The sequence below is a fragment of the Euwallacea fornicatus genome, chromosome 17 (assembly GCF_040115645.1).
Source record: "Euwallacea fornicatus isolate EFF26 chromosome 17, ASM4011564v1, whole genome shotgun sequence".
In the NCBI taxonomy this organism is placed as follows: Eukaryota; Metazoa; Arthropoda; class Insecta; order Coleoptera; family Curculionidae; genus Euwallacea; species Euwallacea fornicatus.
Window position 1 is genome coordinate 1,658,036 of NC_089557.1, and position 22,553 is coordinate 1,680,588.

Genomic DNA, 22,553 nt, shown 5'->3' on the forward strand with positions numbered 1-22,553 from the left:
CCGCACGACTGCGACGCACGCTCTTCCTCGCGTACGTCCTGCTCGTAGTCAAAATCAACCGAGTCGTTTTCGAACTCGTTCGTCGAGCCCTCTAGCCAGATTTGGCCCCTTCGCACAATTTGCCATTTTCGAATTTGATAAAATGCCTCGGAGGAAAGAGATTTGCCAACAGCGAAGAGGCGGAGTCCGAGGCTGATGCCTGTTTTGAAAATTCTGAACAGAGGATGGAAGCCACGGACCATCGCCGGGAAAAGTGTGTCAGTCTCGATGGAGCTCACGCCGAGAAATGGTATAATATTTTCGGAATTTTTTTTTCTTCAAATGTTAGGCCGAGTTCATCTGGGACCATGCCCGTGGACACCAAATCGGGCATATCTTAATGAAATTACTCGATGTATTTATGACCTGTAACTCTTCCGCTTCGTCCAAATTTCAATCTGTTTTTTACCGGCGTTCACGTATAACATGAGCTAGACCGAACAATGGCCTTTAAAGAGTAGAAAGAACAATCCTCTGTTAAAGTGTAGAGCCTTTTTTGTCGAAAGTTAATTTTCAGTACCCTTTGGACCAGCGCTGACTCATGGCAGTCGTGGCGACGGTCACTTCGTGTCTGTTTCTTCGGACTTATCTAGGTAACCTGAAAACTTCCGAATAAAACCTTGTTAATTTTGCACGATAAGATTCCGCAATAAAGCTGTGCGCTTAATTGTTACACGCATGCAATAGAAACAATGTTTCTACAATGTACCGACCTTTGCTGTTGCACAACACGTACGACTAACCACTTAAACTCGCATTGTTTTCATTTTTGGTCTAGCACGAGCTGCCCGAACGCCGGATTCCTTATTCAGAGACATGGGAGATAATTCATTTCAGAAATACGGGTTTTACCGAGAACAGACCAAATTTGATCGGTCGGAGAACTGTTCTGTCGAGGTTGGAAGGTTCGATGGGAAGAGGGAAGCAGAACTGGAGAAAAAAAAAGACGGGGAAAAGAAACAAAAAAAAAACGAAACAACAAACCTCGCAAGGCACAAGAAGAACTCTCAGCAAAATACCAAATTGTCAAACATACAATAGGCCCTTTACCCTAATCGCGGTTAGCGCTCATATGCTCAATATGGCTGACGGTGAAGCATACTTGTTACCGATCAAGGTTCGCAGAAAATAAGAGGCTGCGCCGATGGCGGACGATCATTGTCAGGAAATGTTCATTCTGAGGGGACATCCCCTTCTTAAAGGGGTCCCGCTGCACAAGACTGCACAGACTCCGCTAGACCGTCCCAGTGTTCGATTCTTTGGTGGCCACTCAGTCCTGCTTCAAAACCATCGATTCAGGAGAAATTAGTTCGTCGAAGTTGTCAGACATCGCCGGGAGGAAAAGTATCTCTCAGAGGCCCTTCCTTGCTTAAAGATAAACCTCTTACCATGGGGGCGGCACGGAGGCCAGGCGGCACGGAGGAAGGGAAGAGCGCTTAAATCATACGATTCATAAAAAAGCACTAAACGAAAAACCGCTTCAATCAAATCAATCGAGGCACGGGGGGAAGACGCAAAAAATCAACGCTAGGTGGAACCATCGGAGCGCCTAGACATCAGACGATAGGACGAGCTCCGGGAAGCCCGGAAAAGGACTTTGGTGGAAAATTGAAAGTGTGTTTCTCAATTAAAGGGAAACGCCCAATAGTTTGACTAGACTTGAATTGGGAATGAAGACTTGATTGGGCATACCATTTTCTCTCCCACTGGGCCGATCTGCATGAGGCTTCTCAGGCTATTCAGAATGGCTCGCACAAGAAGGGAGAATTCCAGATCGCGTGATGTCCACCTGTGGTGGGAACGAAAGTGCCAAATTACGATGATGAATAACTGCTCAATTTAGCTGACAACAAACCTACAAAATTTCGTCCGAAAATGCGACTGAACCTTCTACAACTTAGCCGGCTCACTGTGGCACAACGGCTCAATCAGATAACGTGAAAGAGAATTAATTTTCTCCGAAAATTTTACGTTTGTTTCTTTGATTTTATGCACCTGTGTGGCCGTCGTAATTGATGGTTTTAAACCCATAAAAAGCAGTTTCCAGAAGTATTCTTTAATTCGATCAAAGGAGCCGCCGGCAGTTTTTGTCGGATGTCTAATGGTCATGAAGTTATCATTGTCTTCAGTCCGGGCTAATTTAATTGAAAAGTTATGTCTTCATTACATTTCAAATTCATTACATGGCCGGTAAAGTAAAGCATTACGGCGTAGCATTTTTTGGACCAAAAAGTTCGTGCAGGTGCTCCTGCAGAGATGTTTCAATGGCGCTTTAATAAAGACATGCGGCGATTTCCCTGTGAGTCTCACAATTTTCTCTCAGCAGCGGCTATTAATTCCAAGGTACCACCTCTAATTGATCCATCATTTTTATCAGTCTATCAATTACACCGACTGGGACTCACGGTTGCAATGCGACCAAATAAATAGTACCAGATAGGCCGCGGTCCCGATAGCGGACATGCGATTTCGCCGGTACTAATGGACAGTTGCTTTATGGGACGTTTATAGTTTGTGAACACGATAAAAAAGTTTTTTAAGAGCGGGTATCGGGTCTCGGCTTAATAGATTTCCCCGCAGCGACCCATCCATTCATCACACGCAATATTTGCTTTGATTTCAAATTATACCCATCGCGTGAGTTATGCGACCACCATTTACAGCATGGCAACCTGGCATTAGTACCAGATGGATGAGAGTTTTGAACTTGGCGGCGAAGGTACTTTTAGGGCACGCCCGGTAGATGCATGACTAAGCTTGCAACTCAAACAATACTCAAGTCGACTTATCTCAGATCGCGGCCAATTTATATTAATTAAACGATCTTAATTGATCTTTATAATACGCTCATCGGCGTGTCTGAATTAGTTACGAGGCAAAGTGAGACATGACCACAAAACAATATGGACGTGTGTCCATGTACGAGCAACGGCTGTGACCGCGATATCTTGCCTTTAGGCCACTCGTAAGAAGTCTTTCTTTTCAATTTTGAAGGCAGGAAATCTGAAAATGCTCAATGTAAAATTTGCGAAAAATGCAGTGCACATTCTCTATGAAACCGACTATTTACCGTTATACGGGGTGATTTAGAACTATTGGAGAGCAACAGTATGACCGACAGACAGATGTGCGGAAACGTCTCCCTAAGGCGTTACGGCCTTATGATGTCTTAAGACAGTTAGACACAAAAATGTAGTTGTTCGAAACGTATTCGGATTTCATATTCACGGTTTGATCGTCAGTTCGGAGACCATTAGACCGGCAGAGGTGGTCCAGTTCCGTGGCCTCCTAGGTCACCCGATCTAACACGTTTGGATTTCTTTCTACGGGGACATGTAAAGTCTCTGCTTTATGAAACGCCAGTGGAAACAGAGCAGGACCGGATTGCGCGAATTACTGCGACATTTCAAGTCATTGCAAGTTCAATGACGATATTTTGAACAATTGCTGTGGCGTCGTTTTGTGCAAACAAATTAATATGAAACGTGTTAAAGCGAGATACGGGCCTTCCGCACAATCTACGAAACGAAGAGTGTCGCGTCAGCTCTCGTGGGTGCCTTATGGGGACCGAGGGCTTCGCGTAGTCAGATTGGCCAGGGATCACGACTAATTCCTCGAGCCTCACAACGGCATGATACATGAGATATCATGCTAGAAAAGGCATGAAGACGACAACAGAGAAATCATCTTAAACCTATGCTTTCCTCACAATCTACAAATCGAAGAGTGTCGTGTAAACTCGCAAGGCCCGTTATCGCCAATGGAATCTCTAGTAGTACGCAGGCTAATTACGAAACAAATGTGCGTCGCTTCCAGCAATTAAATCCGGATAATTGATCCGTGCCCCTATAAATATCACGAGTATGGCTGATAACCAGGACCGTACTAAAATTACTCAAATTTTCCCCATTTCAATTTAAGCCCTCGCGGTGATTTATTGGTAAATTAGCCCCTCGCTTTGTTTCGCCATAAATCCTGCAATTGGAAAAGTTCTGGGTTTGCCTCTTAATTCCCGACCTACCACACTGTCGCTGTCGGAGAGTTGCCGCACGAACCTCACTACCCAAAGCCGAGCGCCGTTGCGAAAACTCCCTCGCAAATACCGCCCGTAAGCCCCCATAAATCCCGCACGGAACTCCAGAAATACACCTTTGAAATAATCCCATAGGTGAACCCTGGCGGCCCAGGCAGTTACTGATGGCGACTCTTGGTACTCCGGGCCGGTTGGGCACCACTAGTACCACAGCAGAACCACCAGATGAGTCGGAGTGTGTGATTATCGGTTGTGCGGAATCGTAGCACGGTGCCGTACATCAACTTGATGGGTGGTAATTACTGATTGGGACGAGTATTGATTTTGAAAGGGAATTTTTCCATTGTTGCCGGGTCGGTCATGTTGCCCGATTTCATAAGCAGTCATATCTCATTATTCCTTTTTGGTAGAGGTAAGATATGCGTTTAAAGCCGAAGCCTACCAATCCCAGGCAAGATTAAGCAGGTGTCTCCCATATACAGAAATATACCTCTCATCGGCAATGAGAAGATCATTTGAAGCACGTTTTATGGCTGCGATTTGTTTTGTGGACAAATCTACCGATTTGTCTTCAGTTGCTTTCTAAAGAGATATATCATTGAAGTGGGTTTGCGTGAATTCGGAGTAAGTCTAAGAACACTGCTGTGAAGGCACCTGGACTGTCTGTAACGCTTGGAGCAATGAGGTTATGGGGCTGAGTGGGCTGAGCAATGACTTGCTGTTCTGGTTTGGGGAGGAAGTAGAAATAACCTTGTGCGGTGTATCTGTCCCTCGAAATCAACTTGAATTGGCCTAAAGTCAAGCCAACGAACTCTCGTTGAGTACACTGAGTGTATGAGAAATAGCCCATAGCGTGTGTTGTATGTAGACGTCACACTCCAAATTTGCAGTCCTTGACGTATTCAAATTTTCAACATTTGGCAGCAGCGCGCTTCGCATTTGTTTTTCAAGTTTATGGCTCCATCGTCTGCACACACAAGCAATGTTGTCGATAATTAATCCTACATCGAATCCAAATCTTTTCCCCACCAAAAGGCAACATCGCATGCAGGACTGATTTTCGATTAATTTTTTTAAATTCTGTTACGAATTCAATTTTTACTCTTACGGAGTCGATAACTTTTTGACACCGAAAGGGCACTGTATGCTGATTTTTATTATTACCGAATTATGCGTCAGCACGCCTCTGATTTTTTACACGGTGGACTCGAAACTTTTCCGTCTAAGACGTTTCATTGCCACCGTAAAAATAATGACATCGGCGTGCAGGGTTGGTTTGAGGGGATTTTTGATTATTGTCACTGATCCGCGGCTCAGTGCCCCTACGTTTCTTAGGGTCGCATTCCGGAAAGATTTTTCCCCGGTACCGCGCCCAGCTAGCACTTTTCCACGAATATTTGCGGGCGACAAATATTATTGATTTGTGTACGTGAGTGAGGAAAGTACTAATAATACTGTTTCCCGCAGTCCTCCTGTATTTTATGTTAGAAATTGCGCCTCCTTTCGTTAGTTAATGGTTCAAGTTAGTAAAAAAGCTTGCAAGGCTAAGCTATTTAGCACACGCGGCGGTCAAATTTTTATAAAAAAAAAAAAACAAAAAAATGTTTAGCTCTTCGTAGGGCCAATAACAATTTTTAATGCGCGCACGTGTTTCGTTTGATCTCTGAACATGAAAGGAATGAATAAAATGAAAAAAATCTTTCCATTTCGCTCGACCGAACCTCTTCAGAGATAGTAAAAGACACCCGCGCATTCGCCTTTTTGTCAAGTTGCTCATTTCAGAAAACTGAATATCTCCATCCGCATCTGCGTGAGATTTGGCCGCAGCAATTTGAGTGCTTTACTTGTTTGGGCCCGAAACACTATATATCCGCGAGTTATGCGAAAAAACCAAATAGAACAATCATCATAAATTCTGCAATTTACCTCTGTGACATAGACAAAATCCCCATCCAAACAGCCAAATAATCCTTTCACCGAGTGCCTCGAGGTACTAAATTACACCAGAAAAATATTTAAGTAAGTAAGTCGTAAAATTTAACTGAGACAATTTTACTGTACGATACATGTGAGCAGATAAACGATCAAATGTCAAACAGAACCCCGATACGATCTTTTCAGAAGTACATTAAATGTTTATTTAAATGACTTTATCGCCGATCTGGATTAGGTAATGATTTTGCTAACCTATTTCGTGATACGCCGAGAACGTTTCGGATATCTATAGGAGCCTCATTAGTGTCAATCAGAGGGTCTTTGTCGCATATGTTTACATGCATTTTCAAAAAGACTGTGAGAGAAGCCGGGATCACAATTTTGTTCTCATCCATATGGCCTCTGCGCTACTACGCGTTTTTCTCGCGCTACCACGTAAAAAAGCTTTCTCGTTCTTGATGATGTATGGGACACTGATCCGTTAAGTGCGCGAGCTGCTCTGAATAGAGAAATCAATTTGCAAGAACAAGAGACATAAAAACGAACCCGATCCCATCGGAATGGTCTAGTAAATAATTTCCAAGTCGCCATTTATAAGCAAACACCTTGTCCAGTTGCCATTACACTTGTCTGCTCTTAATGCTGTAAATTCGTTTGCCCGGTTGCATGGGTAGTACTGGTGGTAATACGAGTAGAGTGTTTCGACAAGACTTTCGGTACTTATAACTTTGGTTGGCTTGGCATTTATAACGGCCGTTTTGACTGGAAAGAATTTGTTCTTGTGGTAAGTACCTACGTACTTGCGGAACGAGGAAGCTCAAGCTTTAATTTGCTTTATCGTGCCATCGACATCTTTAAATGTGTATAGTGTGTCGCAAAATGAAACTAATAAGGAAAATAACATCCTGTTCGTAAAAGCATTTCACGCAATTAGGTGGTACCGCTCGGGTAGCGCGTGCTAGCTCCAAGTTCCTCGACAAAAACCCATTTTAATACATGCTTTCGTTAGATAGTCGAGAAATTTTCTGTTTTTGATAGATTGCCTTTCGTGTGAAAATTCAATCATATAGAAGATTAACTACATAGTTTAAATAATAGGTGGACAGAGACGTATTTAGGACCAAACTCAGAAATGACTCGTCAGCGGGAGCGCCAAATGAACGTCTAGATTTGAACCACCAAAAACCCCGACTAAGAGGTCTTTCAATGGCAACCCGCCCCTGGAACAATTTTTTAATTGAGCAGTTCATTGAAATTGTCAATCATATGGGAACTAACTACGTATTTCGAATGGTACACGGGCAGGGGCGTATTTGAGGCCAAATTCAAGAACGACACTTGCGTGTGAGCACGATCACGTGTAGGTCAATGGTAGATGGACAGGGATGTATTTAGCATATTAGTTGCGAAAAAGACAGTTTGTAAAGAAGAATACGGTCAGCGGCGTACTGCCGCCGGCAAATCCCTTCAGAATACCTCTGATTTTTTTCGGAATTTGGCGGGGATAGTAATGTTTTCCCTCTTTTGCAGTGCTAGAAACTGTTCGGTTATTTTCCGCGATTCAGCCCACTCTCGTGCTTTCCTCTTACGCTAAAATCAGTAACGTAGCTATTCAAGAATGAAAATGTCAAAATTAAAAAGTCCACCTCGTGGATATAGAAACCGCTTCAACACACCCCCGCCCGATAGGAGAGTGTGACCATGAGTTTTGACGAACTTTACGATTTTGCTGCATGCTAGAATCAGTGGCGCCCAAATTCGAAAATAACGCAACTCAACATTTTTAAAAATGTGCGTGTAACCGAGATTTTTGGAAGTGTAAAAATACAAACCAACACCTCATAAGATGCAGATTTCCCGCTCCTGAGGTGCCGAGTGCTTGAGTGCATGGTTCGCTCGCCGCTAGCAGCACTGCCAGCAGAACTCCGGGCATACACGATGACGCGAATACGCTATATTGCTCGGGCGGATTTCGAGACGTCGCGAGAGTCTTCGGGCAAATCGCAAGGGCTCGTGTGGTTCCCACAGAGAACTGAGCGGTGAAAGTTTAGCAAAAGCAAATACCGATCCAGTTTTTTTAAGGGTGAAAGCACAATGAAATTCTATTGAAATAACTCATTAATTACTTATTTACATGTCCGAAAAATTGCATAACTGTACATTAATAAAAGTTACACAGAACGCATTTTTGTGGGCATTTCGGGCAAAAAATTGCGGTCTCCGCTCGTAACTAGAATGACAAATAAAAATCCAAATAACTCGAGCTTTTTCCTCTATTTGATCAACGGAAGAACATATCACAGTGTCCCTTCAATTAACGACCTCGTTATATCGAAATTAAATTTTTCTTCCATGGCTTTTTCACGTGGGTCTCGTTTCAACACGGCTGAAACAAAGTCGCTGTTATTAAGTGTTCGAGTTCCAAGTAAACTATTAATCGAGCTCAAAAGTGATTATGCGTTTTTGGTTTGCTTTTACTGATAATTGCAAAGTTGCGCTGAAAAATCGACTTCTTCAGAAAGTGAGTTTTTTCGCGTGTTTGATTGAAATCGAGCTCGATTCACCTTGTAAGAGCCCGCATTGACCGAATAGCATCAGCGAAACAAAGAGAAAAGGAAGAAAAGGAACAGGCCGGAGAAAAGCAAATGTCCGGCTGCAGTGTAGGAGGCAGCGACAGCATGTCTAATTAACGGTATTGAAAATTATCAGCATTAGAAAGTGCCTGCAACTCGCAGGATTTCAGTTCAGATCGCCGCCACCGATCGAGGTTTGCACGCTAAACTATTTTGGACATCATTCATTCTGATTTTTTCCTTTTGGAGCAACAGTACATGGAAACGAGAGTGGCTTTCCTATCATAGAAGAGAAAACATCGACCGAATTGGGCAGGAAAAAAAACGGAAATGGGCGATTGCACAATGCTGTAATGGCAGGCAAAGCCCCCAATTAAGCAAATATCAATTTATGCAAGACGAGACTGATTTTCATAAGACATTGCTGCCTGTGGATGGCGCAAGCGATCATTTGCTAGTTTGCCTCCGTCCAAATTACAGTAGGCGAATGGGGTTTTAATGCTTCGGTCACGAACGTTGCAATTTTTATGAATGATTTTCAAAAGTTCTTTACCAAGCGCGACGCGTTTGAACCTGAAAACGGAAGGTGTGGCTGCGTGGCAGACCCCGCGATCGAGCCCCCAGGGTCCCTTCCCGTTCCCCAATCCGCTGCATTTCGGCAGACTTCCCCGCTCTTCTCAAAACGTCCTCTTTATGACGGAGAGGATCAAGAGCCGGGATATCCCCCCTGGCAGAGATAGGCAGCTCCGAAACCCCGGGGGAACAATTGAAATCAATCATTTCCACCATCCCGTAACGATTATCACGGGTGATTACATCGATGAAACGGAGAAAAACTACTCCGAGGTCCTAGAAGAGCGGCAGATAAGCAGAAAATTTGCCTATGATCGTCTGACGAGCGCCGGCAAGCACGAAACCCGTAAAGGTCTGGCTTCGTGCTCACGTCAATATGAAGTTACTCAAATAATTCCCGTTATGCCCGAATTGTTATTACGGGAGATGACACTCGGGTGTTAGCTCCACATTTCAGTGGAGGCAGGCCAGACCGTTACCGATTTCATGCGTGTTGGCGCTCCTCCAACGGTGGTTGATGGAAAGAAGGAAAAACTGTTAAAAAAATATATATTTTGTCTGCTGCAGTTTGACGAGTGGCAGAGGGCCGAAGCTCGCGAAGGGTTGTTCACTTCAATATGGAACGTGGCCGCACCGGCGGTGGGATTCCCCGTGATAATCATAAGGGGATATCGGCGATTTTTGGGAGATCTTCGGTTCCTCTAAGGTCGAAATTTTCTGAGCTTCTTGCCAGTTCTGGAGGGCAGTTTTCCGTTTCCTCTGCTCCTGACGAATTGTAGAATTTCACGGATTCAGAGAAGGGTTTTTTTTGGCGCATTTCCCGAGTTTAAGCTTGAACATTCGAACTCTTCGAGTGTTCGATTACCTTGTTATGTATGCGTCGCTGTAGCCCCTCACACTACATAGGGATCTTTAACACTAGATGAACCGACAATTTCACCATAGCTGTTTCTGCCGACACCAGTCAAAATGATTAGTTTGAGAAAAAACGGTTAGTGGAATTTTTACTTTTTAAATATTTAAAAAAAGTGATAAATTGGCATTATTTTGCGGAAATTTTTGCATACCTAGATTGTACTTCGTGATCTTCTCTTACTGTCTCTGCCATGTGAGTCAGTATGATTATCTGATAATTCATCTTCGTTATCACAAAACTCATCGTTGTCAACATCTGAACGTTCAAAAGGCGTTTCGGTTATATTTTCCGAAAACGCAGAAGATTCTTTCCATTTTGCCACTTTTGGGGCCTGGCGACATCATGGAAATAAATTGAAACTAATAAAATTCCTCTCCGTGTTTAGCTTGCTTACCACGTAACGTCCATAAAGAATGTTTCAGTGTCCAAAGAAACGTTTCTTTTCAGTATTCTCAGCCAAATTTCAGCATCACCACACCTCAAAATGAATCAACGACTGACATCACATTTGTGTGTTACCGTCATCCGCATGTCACCTGTTTTGTCCGGGCTGCGACTGCGCAGTACATACAATTTGTTGTGCCTGCGCATAACGCATTCGATCGCAAAGAAAAATGTGTCAGTCATTTTGGCTGGTTTGGTGTAAGCACCGACGATGATCAAACACTTTTTAATTTTGAATGAAGAAATGAAATTGTCTGATATTACATATTCATTAAATCGACGTCACAAATATCATGATAACGTATGAATAAGAAAAATAAATTAAGGTAAAGTAGGAATTTGAAAATAAAAATGTTGAACCATTCATCTTGACTGGCGTGGTATACCCAGTGTTAAGGGTCGCTTTGGTTGCGAAGCGCTTTACGCTTTTATTTATTGACTTGAGTTCATTTTGACAGTGGTCGGGGAGCGTACGGGGTGTTCGGATTTGGAGTATTTTAACATGAAAATCACATTTCCCGCCTGAACAGGGAAAAACCATCATACGTTTCAAGAGCTCGATTTTTGAAAAAATATTAATGACGAAAACCGCATTTCGATACTTTTACAGCCCACGGCGCTAAAGGCCGTTTTTCAAATTTCGGTTATTTTCAAAATTTCGCATAACTTTTTCATTTAAGATAATATTTTGGTAAAACACAAACATTCTTAAGGCACTTTTCCGATGCGATTCCAGTGGCGTGCTCAGTTTTTTGCTACAGCGCACCGTTTCGTCAAAAACCGACATAACTTTTTTGTTTTAAATGATGATCACAGTCGACCTTAGCCTCAAAAAATGTCGATTTTCAACCACTTTCAACCGTGTAAGTGTGTCTATAGTTTTTTTCAAAAATAAGCGATATGTTTCGATCTTCTAACGCTTCTCCAAATACATTTAGTTGTTCAATTTCGTTATCTTCACTGAAATTGTAGTGTTGTGGTCTACGCTTTTTGAAGACTCAATAATTCTGTAAATTATTTTTCAATTGCTTAAACAGTCTTCTATCTGGCTGATGTCGCTCGGGATAGGCATGGAAGATAGGTACGGAATAACTCACAGGCTGCTTGCGAGTTTTAGTTTGACGGCGTGATATACTTTATCATGTCATACTTTTTGTAGTTATTTATCATTTTTACTTGAAAAGTCGGCACCAAACCAACAGTAAACAACAAAAACTTTGACGCAAAAATTAAAACATACAAAATAAATAATGGTACTTGAACAGCTGATGCCAAAACCAGCTAGAATGTAAACAAAAAAGTCTTATACTTCAGTTACTTTTGAAAATAACTGCAGACATACTTACGTAGTTGAAAATGATTTAAAATTGCCATTTTTTTTAAGCTAGAGTCGACTGTGATTTGCATTTAAGACAAAAAAGTAGTGTCGGTTTACGACAAAACGGCACGCCGCTGCTAAAGCCTAAGCACGCCGCTGGAGTCACATCGACAAAGTGCGCTGGGAATGTTCGCGTTTTACTTCATTGTTATCTTAAACAAAAAAGTTATGAGGAATTCCGAAATTGCCGAAATTTGAAAAACGCCCTCTAGCGCGGCGGACCGCAAAAACATCGAAATGCGGTTTTCGTCATTAACACTTTCACATAGCCCGAGTTCTCGGTATGTGCGTTAGTTTTTCCTTATCTAGCCGGGGAATGGGATTTTCCTGTCAAACCGCTCCAAATCCGAACACTCTGTACATTTCCTGTCCGCGCCGGTATTAAAAGGGCTTTATTGGTAGTTTAATGAAGTAGGCGTCCATTGTGGTGGTTCGCTCGAGCTGCCCGGTAGCTCCGAAGGGGGTAGCGGATCCGCGTGCGCCCGCGCGGCGCTACGTTCCTGACTTTCGGGAGTTCGCGCTCGTGCGTGCGGCGTCTACTCCTCTCTTCACGCACCTCCGAGGTTTTGCCGTAGCTATTTCTGCGTAATGGTCGCCTTCATAAACCTGACAAAATTTACATCAGCCATAAAATCGCTAAACACAGTCGCAGTTTCCTTCATTAAATATGCGCCGTTCAAAACGACTCGGCGCACTATAAATTCCATCTAACGCACTTATACAATTAAATTGTGACACATGTACTGTCATAATTTCATTATAAAATAATTAAGCTCAGACACTATCTGCACACCGTTTCAAATAAACCGCAATTTATGAAACCTACTTTGTACGTAGTTTTGCGCCGGGATTATTAGTCAAAAAGCACAGAAAGAAAATTTCTCTTGCGCGCAGGCCAAGCCTAAATCCGCGCGGCAAAATGGCACGGCATATACGAAACGCAAATTAGAATATTTATGGCACTTTCGCATATTTAAAGCTGTCATTAGGAACCAATAAATTTAGGTCTACCACTTGTTTACTGCGTCGCGATTGGTCAAAGGCAGCTCGCGAAATGGATTGTGGGCGATTTTACTATTGAGTACGCTCGGAATGCGAATTATGGGTTTGTTGAGGCTGAAAACTGTTTTCGGGTTAGTGCAGGTCGTTGATTTACTTTAAAACGTAAACCCATGAATATGCACACGCAAACGGCAATTCGGCAAAAGACGTGAAGAACTCGAGTCGTGAACTCGGTTATGATACGTTCTTGTCGTCGACAAGTACCTGCACTTTCGTTGTCGTGTGTCTTCGCCGATGAATGATGGCCTTTGTAACATTTAGCTGAGGGACAAAAATGCATATGCATGCATGGTTCGGTGGGATTTATAGACAACCGAACCATTTCACGATATTTGCGAGCGGAAGAAAAATTTATGTGCACCTTAAACGTCAAGGGGAACCTAGATTTTGGTCTCGGCGAGGTGGAGGCGCTTCTGGTTATGCAAATGCCCCTAAAAACCAATTTGCCACAGCATAATTTTAATTGCTAATTGGCTCGACGGATTGATATGTTACGCACCATTTTGATATTAACTTTACGCAATTACGTCGAGATTTATTAGCAGAATTTAGGTAGCTGCCTGGAGTGCGTTTGCTGCACTATTCTCTCCTTTCAATCACACTGTAGAACGCCGGTAGATTGGCAGAGATCATGCGATTATGTAGATAGTTAATTAACGACAAATTATTCCATATGAACGATTTGAGAATGGGTTCATACGCTGAATTCGAGGCACTTAAGTGCCCACCTCCTTTCATAAACTATGGAACTGTGCCAATCCCAGGCAGCCTGAATACCGTCAAAAGGTCTTTCGCGGGAAAAACTGGAAATTCCAGCTACCTCACCTTTTTTCGCACGAGGGGAAGTCTTCGGGAGGTCACGCGGACACTCCGCAAACCCCTCCGCCGCGTCGGGCCTCTGCTGGTAAGCTGCGGCGCCGGCCGGACTACCCCCGACGTTCACCCGTTAAAAGCAATTTTTACCGCTCACCACACTTCGACTTCGTTCCGAAGTGAACCGAAGCCGGGCGTGGTTAGCAAATGGATGGGTGACCGCAAGCAGAGGAGGACCTATTGCGTCACCACAAAAAGAACCGGACCTGGGGCAAAAAACACGTGAGAGAAACGGCCATAGAAAGGTCAAGACGAAATTATCGAGCAAAAAAAAATAATTCTCGGGCCGGAAAGTTGTCGAGTTAGTACAGCCTGAAGTAGGTTAACCTGAATTAACTTGGAGGAGTTTCATGTTGGTTAAACTTGATTTTTTACGCTCTTTAATAACACTTTTTAGATTTAAACTATTAAATAGGCCTATCTTCAATTTACCATATACATAAACGGCGTATTTTGCAGCCTCCTGTTGAATTGCTAATACTTCTAATTGGCAAAAGCTCCAACTCTCCTGAGGGCGCAGCCGGAGAGCTAATGGAGAGGTCTCTTTCAGTGATAAAAACGTATGAAAATGAGTACCTGGGTGCCCATGCAACGAAACCTCCACGAGACTGTACAGCGGTTCGTGCTCCGGTTGAGGGTACGATCCGAGTTCGGAGTTCGAGTCCCGTGTCGAGTTCGGAGTTAAGTTTCGATTTGGGGGTTCGATTCGTGCTCCAAATGGGGATCTGCTTTGAGTTTGTAAGTTCGTGTTCCAATTTGGTGGCCAGGTACTTGTTCCGAGCTGGTGGTCCGGTTCGTACCCCGAACCGGAGATTCGTGTCAGGTTCGGAGTTCGGGGTCATATTTGGGGATTCGGTTCGTGTTTGGAGTTGGGTGCACGCTGCGGGATCGTAGTTCGGGTATTTATTCAATCTCCTCCCCGAGGAAGCACCACAGGTCCTGTTCCGGGCCTTCCGGCGTCTTCGGGCTTTCCGGCCCGCGATGTCGGCACTCAATATCGGCGTTCGGATGAAGAGTGACTCTTCAGATTTACATTCCAGATTCTCGCAATGCAGGGGAACACGACAATGGTAATAACCGCAAACCTACATATTTCCTCAAGAAGAAGGAATTTATCTGAAAACACTTGACCGAACATGCTAGAAACGTTCCGAACATCATGTCAGTGACAACGGCTTATCTGTTAAGTTAGAACAACGTGCGCGTGACGTACTGACAGGCTTTTCATTAAATTGCCGTGTAGAATGACTTAAATTAGACTGCAATTGATATAGCGTTTTAGATAGTGTATCTTTTAATTTGTACCAGAGCGCGGCTTTAATTATTTTACCTGCAGTTTTTGTATTGGGAGTGATAGTTCACTTACCATCTGTTGAAGATCCCACGTGAGAACCTCCGTCTCCTGAAAATTAAGAAGCGCATTACTAGACAGCTCATAATGAGTCAATAAGCATTAACAAAACGTGGCACCAACGTCGCGGCCAGAACCGGCCTGTAATAATAAAGTCTTGAGCCCCGGCATTATCTTTGAGCAATTTGGGCAGTATTGCCGTCAGGGCAGATGATTACCTGCGTGAGCACCGAGGCGAATTTCGGGTAATATGCCGAAGCTATGTCGCACCTAAGCGGGACTATGATTTTTAATTAATTTCTTCTTCTACTGGGCAAAACATCGGTAAAAGTAACCTAAAATCGGAACCCAACGAAAAGCAATTACTGCTCGAAAGCTCAGTTCTTAAAGCTGCCCAGAAAAGTGGTTTTAACGTGCGAAAGAAAGCGCGGTTCTGGTGCGACAGCCGTAAAAGCGGGTGCCTTGCGAGGTAATTTAATTAAATTATATTCAAATAATATTAAAATATCAATCTCGGTGAGGGGATTATTTTTACATTAAACCCATTTTTTCCTATCCCGCGGTGAATAATTGCAAATTTATGCGAAATGTCACGGTTTGTCGAAAATTTGCTATAGCTCATAGAAATTAATGAATATTATTGCGTGTTTATTGCCTTCAAACCCGACAGATCTATTTTTAGATCTACTTTATTATAATGTAGCATTAGCTAGGATTTATTGCCACGGCAGTTCGATTTAATGCTTATATATGATTTTAACTACACACAGCTTTGGTAGGCAATTCTCGAAAAACCACACGTGGAACCAGCCCGCGTCGGCCTGGCAAGACCGTTGCCAGGCAACGCGGTATGTTATTCAGTGTCGCCTGGCAATTCTCCAAAAATCGCACGCGACGCCGGCCTGCGCCGCCCGACAATGCCGTTGCCAGGCGACGCTAGGCCTGGCACAGCTTTGCCGGGCAATTTGCCGCTACACCACGTGTGTGTGTGTGTGTGTGTGTGTGACGTAACTGCCCAAAAGCCGCCACATTTACTTTTTTGCCGCATTCGCATAATCAGAAAAACAATTATTGAGCTTATTTGGTAACAGGTAATAGGATCACTTTCCAATACAGCATTATCTCCATGGCGCGCAAAAAGCGGCTTCAATTATTGCTGTCCTCGTAGGAACCTAAATTAACAATTTAGAAAAAGCACCCAACAAACCAGATACATGTAATTCCATGTTAAAACTGTTATGATTGTAAATATAGTTGACATGTAGAAAGTTTGTAAAACGTAAGGCCGATTCGTTATGCTTTTGCCACATGGTATTATTCTCCGCAAACATCAATAACTATTAGTTATAGCGAGGAAATTTTGTAATTGATCTGCTGTTTTCAAAGCAGAGCAGACAGACATTATGTCGAATCATTTTTGAGATATAAATTAAATGGGTTTGATGGAGATTTTCACGCATTACGTTCTTCGGAATTGGCTCAGCGGTTGATGTCTTTCGAGGGAGGCCTTCCTGGCAAAATCGAAACCGTTAAGACCGTCAGAGGTTTTAAGAATTTACAGGAGCACAGCTAAATCCTCAAGAACTCAAGGAATTTGGGGCGAAGGTTATCGACCTCTTACATTCCCAACTCTCCAAAGTCCTCAGTTGAATTTCACAAACTTTTCGCAAATTTGCCGAAAATACCAGGAATCACTTGCAAGCCACGTTGCAAGTTCGGCTACTTCTTCGGGGCTCCGCTTGGCACTCAGAGTTTCTTTCCACTTTGAGTTTCAAATCTCCCTATAGTTTCCTTCGAAACTCACGAGTTTCGAACAAACTTCACCTGAATGTCAGGAATTTTCTCCATAAAAAAAATTAAAAATAAGTTCCCTTATCTGAGGAAACTGCGAAATCCTCTGAATATTTCGGTTGAAGTGCGGAAACCTCCGCACGTTCCTATATCGTAATTGACATAGAGCCGCGACAGTTCGAGCTCTGCAGAATCATGTCCAGACTCTGCGAGATTGCCGATTTACGTCATTGCCGAGGAAAGGGCGAGGCCCGGATAATTGCGCTCGTTCCAGGGACCCCACCGCACGATGCGGAAAATTGGGTACCCCTGCTAAAGCTCAACAGAAATAGAGCTTGATCGGCGATTTCCCGGGTCCAGCCCTGCCCCGCCCTTCTAAGAAACCACATCATCAAAACAATCCGGCAAAACTGCGTCACTTAGGAAACTGACTATTCATAAATAAAAGCAAACTTACTCTTCTTCTTGTGGTCCTGATCCTGTTGGTGCATGGAGGGGTCCATCATCATGGAGTGCCCCAGGTGGCCTCCGTGACCCCCCGGCTGGCACTCCATCGTAATCATGCTACTATCTATGATTGAACTGAAACAAAAGGAAAAAAATTCACGTGAGAGCTTGTCAATCACTCGAAATGGTTCTGATTGCACCTTAACACGTCTCCACTGCGTTTTACAAGAAGTAAGTGGGTACGTGCTTCGCATCGTTAAAGTGCACGTAGAACGAATTAAGTAAAACGTAAAAGTTTGATTCCTGAGGATTCTGAAGTTAAATGGAAGTTTGTGCGAGTTCGTGCGGTGGCGAGTGAATGCCTCCGACCTGTAAGGAAGAGGGCCTCTGGAGGCACTCAGACTTAACCCATTAATGCCCGACGGTACTTGAAAGCCTTGCCGGCATGTTCAACCACTGTTCTGTAATTTGAACGTATTTCGACCGCTCTTGCACGTCAGTACTTGCAGAGAATAGATATTGTTGAGATTGGTGCGCATGCGCGACTCATATTGCCATGTGTTATTATTATTATTATTATTAGGTCGAGAGTTGTACCATGCGGATTGTGTCACGTGTGTCAATTGCGGGTTAGTTGAATCTCTTGAATACTTTTATCTCATATGACAATATTTTTTTGTTATAATAATTTATTTCGCGTTATTTAATTTTCAGTCAAAGATACGAATTTTGTTTTGTTTAAATTTTTAGAAGAAACTTCTTTAGTTTCTGGCGGTACTTGTAAGCATACTTTTTTTCGAATCGCCTCGAAACATCGAAAATAGGTAAAATGTCTCGTTTGCCTTTCTTTTAATAATAACATGTAATAATAAATGAAGCAAATGGCAATGGAAGTCTGTTTTTTTGTCGTTACTCACAGATTTGGACACTGAAGGGTTCCAATGTTGGGTACCAAGCAGTCGAAACAAAAGATTCATCGCATGTAAAGTGATGGTGCCCGATTTCCCGTCCGATGGGGCCTACAACTGTCGAGCAGGCCGGAAATGAGCAAGGTTTTTTATCACAATTATGTCGGAATAAAAGTCGGGAAACGGGCGGCCAGACAAAATGGGACTCGTTAAAAACGAGCAAACGAACCAAACGTGTCGTATACAGTTCGTTTGGTCGACTGGTTTGCATAGTAATCATCGTCCGGCTTTTAAAATGTTATTGTTTATTTCTCACGGCGATTTTTGCGTCGGGGACTACCGAGAATTCCGTTGTTTTGAGAGGTTTTTTTCACGGTACCCAAAGGACTGCCATCAGATTTTTTTCTCAATAACCAATTTATCACCAAAGGACGCCAGGGAATCCAAAATAGAAGAAGACTCAGTTGTTGCTGCGGCGTGAGGTCTGAACGATGGCTTAAAAGGGGCCGTTTAACGTGCGAAGCAAATACCTTTTTTGCCTATTATTTTCGATGTAATTGATGCGATTAATAGAGTCAATGTATCTGAGACATTACAAGAGTAACACCCAAGAACGTTTTTTAGTTTACTTCAACTCACATTCACACCACGACTCCGAGAGTATAAACAAAGAGTTATTAATTACGTGGTACCGCCCTCGTCATACATCTCAGCAATGCTGCGAGATCAGTCTCTTTTGGTCTTTTTACGATTAATATCACGTAGCACCTTCATATAGGTTTCTCACATAAAGCTGCGCACCTGTATCTTCGGAATTACTCATTACTGAGTCTTACCATTAGGAATTTTAATCAGTTCTTGCGCGGTAATGAATTTTAGATTCTTCTCAAATATCTTCTTGCGGGCATTAAGTGTTAGCCAAATCGCCATTCCTTTTAGGGTTTATTTAGGACTGTTTCCACCACGAAGCAACTAAAGGAACGTCGGAGCTCTATTTTAGTTTTTATCTTTATATGTTTATATTTGTTTTTCCTTTTCGAAGCCAAATTTTGCTCTTGTAATTTCCTCCTTTCCATTAAAATGGAATATATTTCTATTAATTGTAAAGATAAAATTTTTCTTTCTTTTCTGTAAACCTCAACTAACCTGAACCTGGCCCGTGCTAACTTTTTTTTAAGTTGGGGGTGCTTCCTCGCAGGCTATTGCCGAATGTCCACTAAAACCCCTTTTTCTCTCTTCACCCGCTCATTCACTCCGGGGTCCGCCGTCAGGCATTACATCAGGTGCAAGAGGGGTAACGAGCCCCTTCTTTTCCCTCTCCTCTCGATGCGGATCTTGCTCTTCGTGATCTTGATAATTGTACCGCACACACAGCCCCAGGTCTTAGTAGTAGGTCTGTCTACCAGTACCTCCTCTCCACATTCTCCCGCCGCTGCTCTTTTTCCACTTTGAAATTGGCACAATGGGACATCGTGTTGCGAGCGCCATCCCCTCCACCGCGGCACCTCCACGTGTCATCTGTCCTCTTTTTTATTTTCTAAAGATGGGTGCAAAAGTGGCATGTCCCGTCATGTCTCGCTTCAAAGTTCTCGTCCAACCCTGGCAGTAGCTTCACATCCCCTGACGTTGCTCCATCAGATCCAATCGCTAGGCCGCTTCCTCTCGCTGTTTCCCTGCAGCCCTTAGGTCTTTCGGCTGTTTGTAGATCAACTGATGGAAGTCCTGCAATCACTGCCACAGCAGGGGAAGTGCCGTGCGATATACTGGGGCGGTCGTAATTGCCAGTTTCCTATTTACCCTTTGCGGTGGGAGCCAGTAAGTCCTCCTCTCAATCACTTTCCCCCATACGGGCGCAGTCTGCGCAGTACGGCGCTCGCGAGCAATGCCTGTATTCCCTGCGGGGGGCCTGCCATGTTCGCCACCCGAACTAACGTTTTTTGTGCCCAGGATTAGGTGAGATACATGCTCGCGTAGCCCCGCGAAGATGGTGTCGTGGCGCGCTGTGGAGTGCGGGGCCCCATCACTAAACCACTCTGCCCCTTTTTAACCTGAGTTAACCTGCCCTAACGCGAATGGAAAAATTCCGAGTATTAGAACTTCTTCGAGTCTCCGAGCGATTCAAAGTGCACAAGAAGGGAACCTGGGGAGTTTTTGCATAGCCGGAGACGACCCCGAGATTCCCAAGCGACCTTAAGGGAATGAGCATTCCGTGACACGTCTGCATAACGCGGAATAGGAGCCGAAACTCTATAAAACCAAACTTAGAACCGACACAATCAGAAAATGCAAAAAACGACATTAAATTAGCGACAGCAGTTGGTTCGGCATGGCATGTGTATCTCGGGTACCGCTGATTGATGTCCAGATCAATGAGTGAAGAACACGAAAATTGAATTAGCGAGATAGCGGCTGAAGAACGAGTGCCGAACGTTTTTGCAATAGTTTATACCATTTATGCACGAAAGAAGCATAAATTCTTCCAGCTACTAATTGGTAGTTGCTATAAAAACGAGATAAAGGACGTCGCTCGCGGGAAATTTATTCGCGCCCTCAACTCAAGGAAAAAAGGCGTGATTCGATCAGACCAGGTGAATTCCCGGATTAAAAAAAAATAAAAAAAAAAAACAAACTACGCTACTATGAATGGCAAAGTCCAATTTAATTTTATTGTCTGATCGAGCACCCGCCTGACCCTGGTACTGTTATGGAAGCAATCTCGGATTAACTACCGACTTCTAGGCAAAAGGACTCTTAAAAATACCTACGCCCTGCCTTTTGCAATTAGTGGATCGTGCAACCGAGTTCCTATAACGCGAATCATCTTGATTTTTGATGCGCCACCGGGGGAATTTTCGCCTCCAGCCACATGAGCCGCACACGCTCCTCGAGGATTTTCCCGCGCCCGAGGCCGCGTCCAGCGACGCAGCTAATGAAGCTCGAAGCTGGCAGCTTCTCGGCGAGCCGGGAGAGCTGTTTAGGGCAGTTTCAGATTGGTGCGGTCGAGGGGCAGCGCCGTGGCAAAACTCTCCTGCCCGGGTCTTCCGGGTGTATCATAACGACCTCAACACAGAATGCCCATGCATTAGAGGCAAATTACAAGTTGCCATCCATGCACCATACTACTTTTGAAATATTTAGATGCATCGCGTTGATATTGGTGCAGGAGAGCGGCTCAGGCCGGTAATGACAAAAGTTTGAGACAATTTTCCCACCAGACGACCAATTTTTTGACCATTAACCCATTGGAGGAAATCGTGCCGACCTATAATTTGGCGGGTAAATGTGAGCCGGCCATTACGGTGAAATTAGAAACCGCAGCTCAAAATTACAAAAACCGCAGGCCCGGTTATTAAAACCAATTCGTTGAATAAACATATCGATTCAGAAGCCTTTTTGGATACGCTGCTACCTGGTAATTGCATATTAACACTTCTGGACTGTGACTGAGCCCTCCGCGTGATTACGGGTTGGCACAGATTATGCGGTTGGTTTTGCTAATGACGCAGGCTTAAGCCCCGACCATTTTTATGGGTCAGTTCAAACCCACCGTGCTTACCCCACATACACACACATTATGCAAAACAACCTTCTCGACACGTAAAAAACCGCGACTACAACGGTAGATTGACAAGCATCGTCTTTCAGAGATTGAAATCTCAAGAACATTCCTATGCCCGAGCTTTGCGTGTAGCCGTTGCAAAACTAGTACTAAGTAGAAGGTTGAGAGTTGTTACAAGTTGGCTTAAGTGCTCCTAATTATGTGTATTCAATAAAACGATAGACGAGGGGGAATTGTTCTCAAACGTAATTTATGCGTTTGTGCGTGCGTAAGCCCAAAAATGTCACGTATCCTTGTGAAGGCGAGCCTCATAGACTCAGCAGCCAATCGCTTATGATTTAAGTCGCCATTGGCTTAAGTGGCTTGATGAATATGCATTCCGAGCCTACAAAACCATTTATAAGCGACCTATTGCGAAATCCCGATTTTTACGCGCTCGCCAGATAGTAATAATTGCCCTGTTTGATAGATTCGGAATCTTGTAGCTATGCTAAGCGCTTTCATAGACCGATATCAATCATTGTGGAGTTATATGAGGTACTCAAGCAAATGTCTGATTATGAGAATAAGGCTTGAAAATTGGATAGGAAAAGCAGATTGTCGGTGCATAAATCTGTCGCGCGCATTTCTCTGAGTGCAGACCCGATTGCTTATTTTATCTATGGGAAGTG

At 43.7% G+C, this 22,553-nt stretch overlaps 1 protein-coding gene and 1 long non-coding RNA gene across 5 annotated transcripts in view; both read right to left on the reverse strand.

The window, feature by feature from the left end:
* LOC136344505 (paired box protein Pax-2a-like) overlaps positions 1-22,553 on the reverse strand; it is an 87,348-nt gene that overhangs the window by 51,142 nt on the left and 13,653 nt on the right. For all 4 annotated transcript variants that reach the window (XM_066292038.1, XM_066292039.1, XM_066292037.1 and 1 more), the window contains exons 2-3: positions 17,426-17,550; positions 15,193-15,228 (exon numbers count right to left, since the gene is read on the reverse strand). In XM_066292038.1, coding sequence (XP_066148135.1) covers positions 15,193-15,228; positions 17,426-17,531 — 142 coding nt within the window. In that variant the 5' untranslated portion in view covers positions 17,532-17,550. The remainder of the gene's footprint in view (positions 1-15,192; positions 15,229-17,425; positions 17,551-22,553) is intronic.
* LOC136344511 (uncharacterized) lies at positions 9,752-10,575 on the reverse strand. The gene is made up of 3 exons (XR_010732972.1): positions 10,464-10,575; positions 10,221-10,400; positions 9,752-10,104 (listed from the first exon to the last, which is right to left on the reverse strand). It is a non-coding gene; the product is annotated as an uncharacterized lncRNA (long non-coding RNA).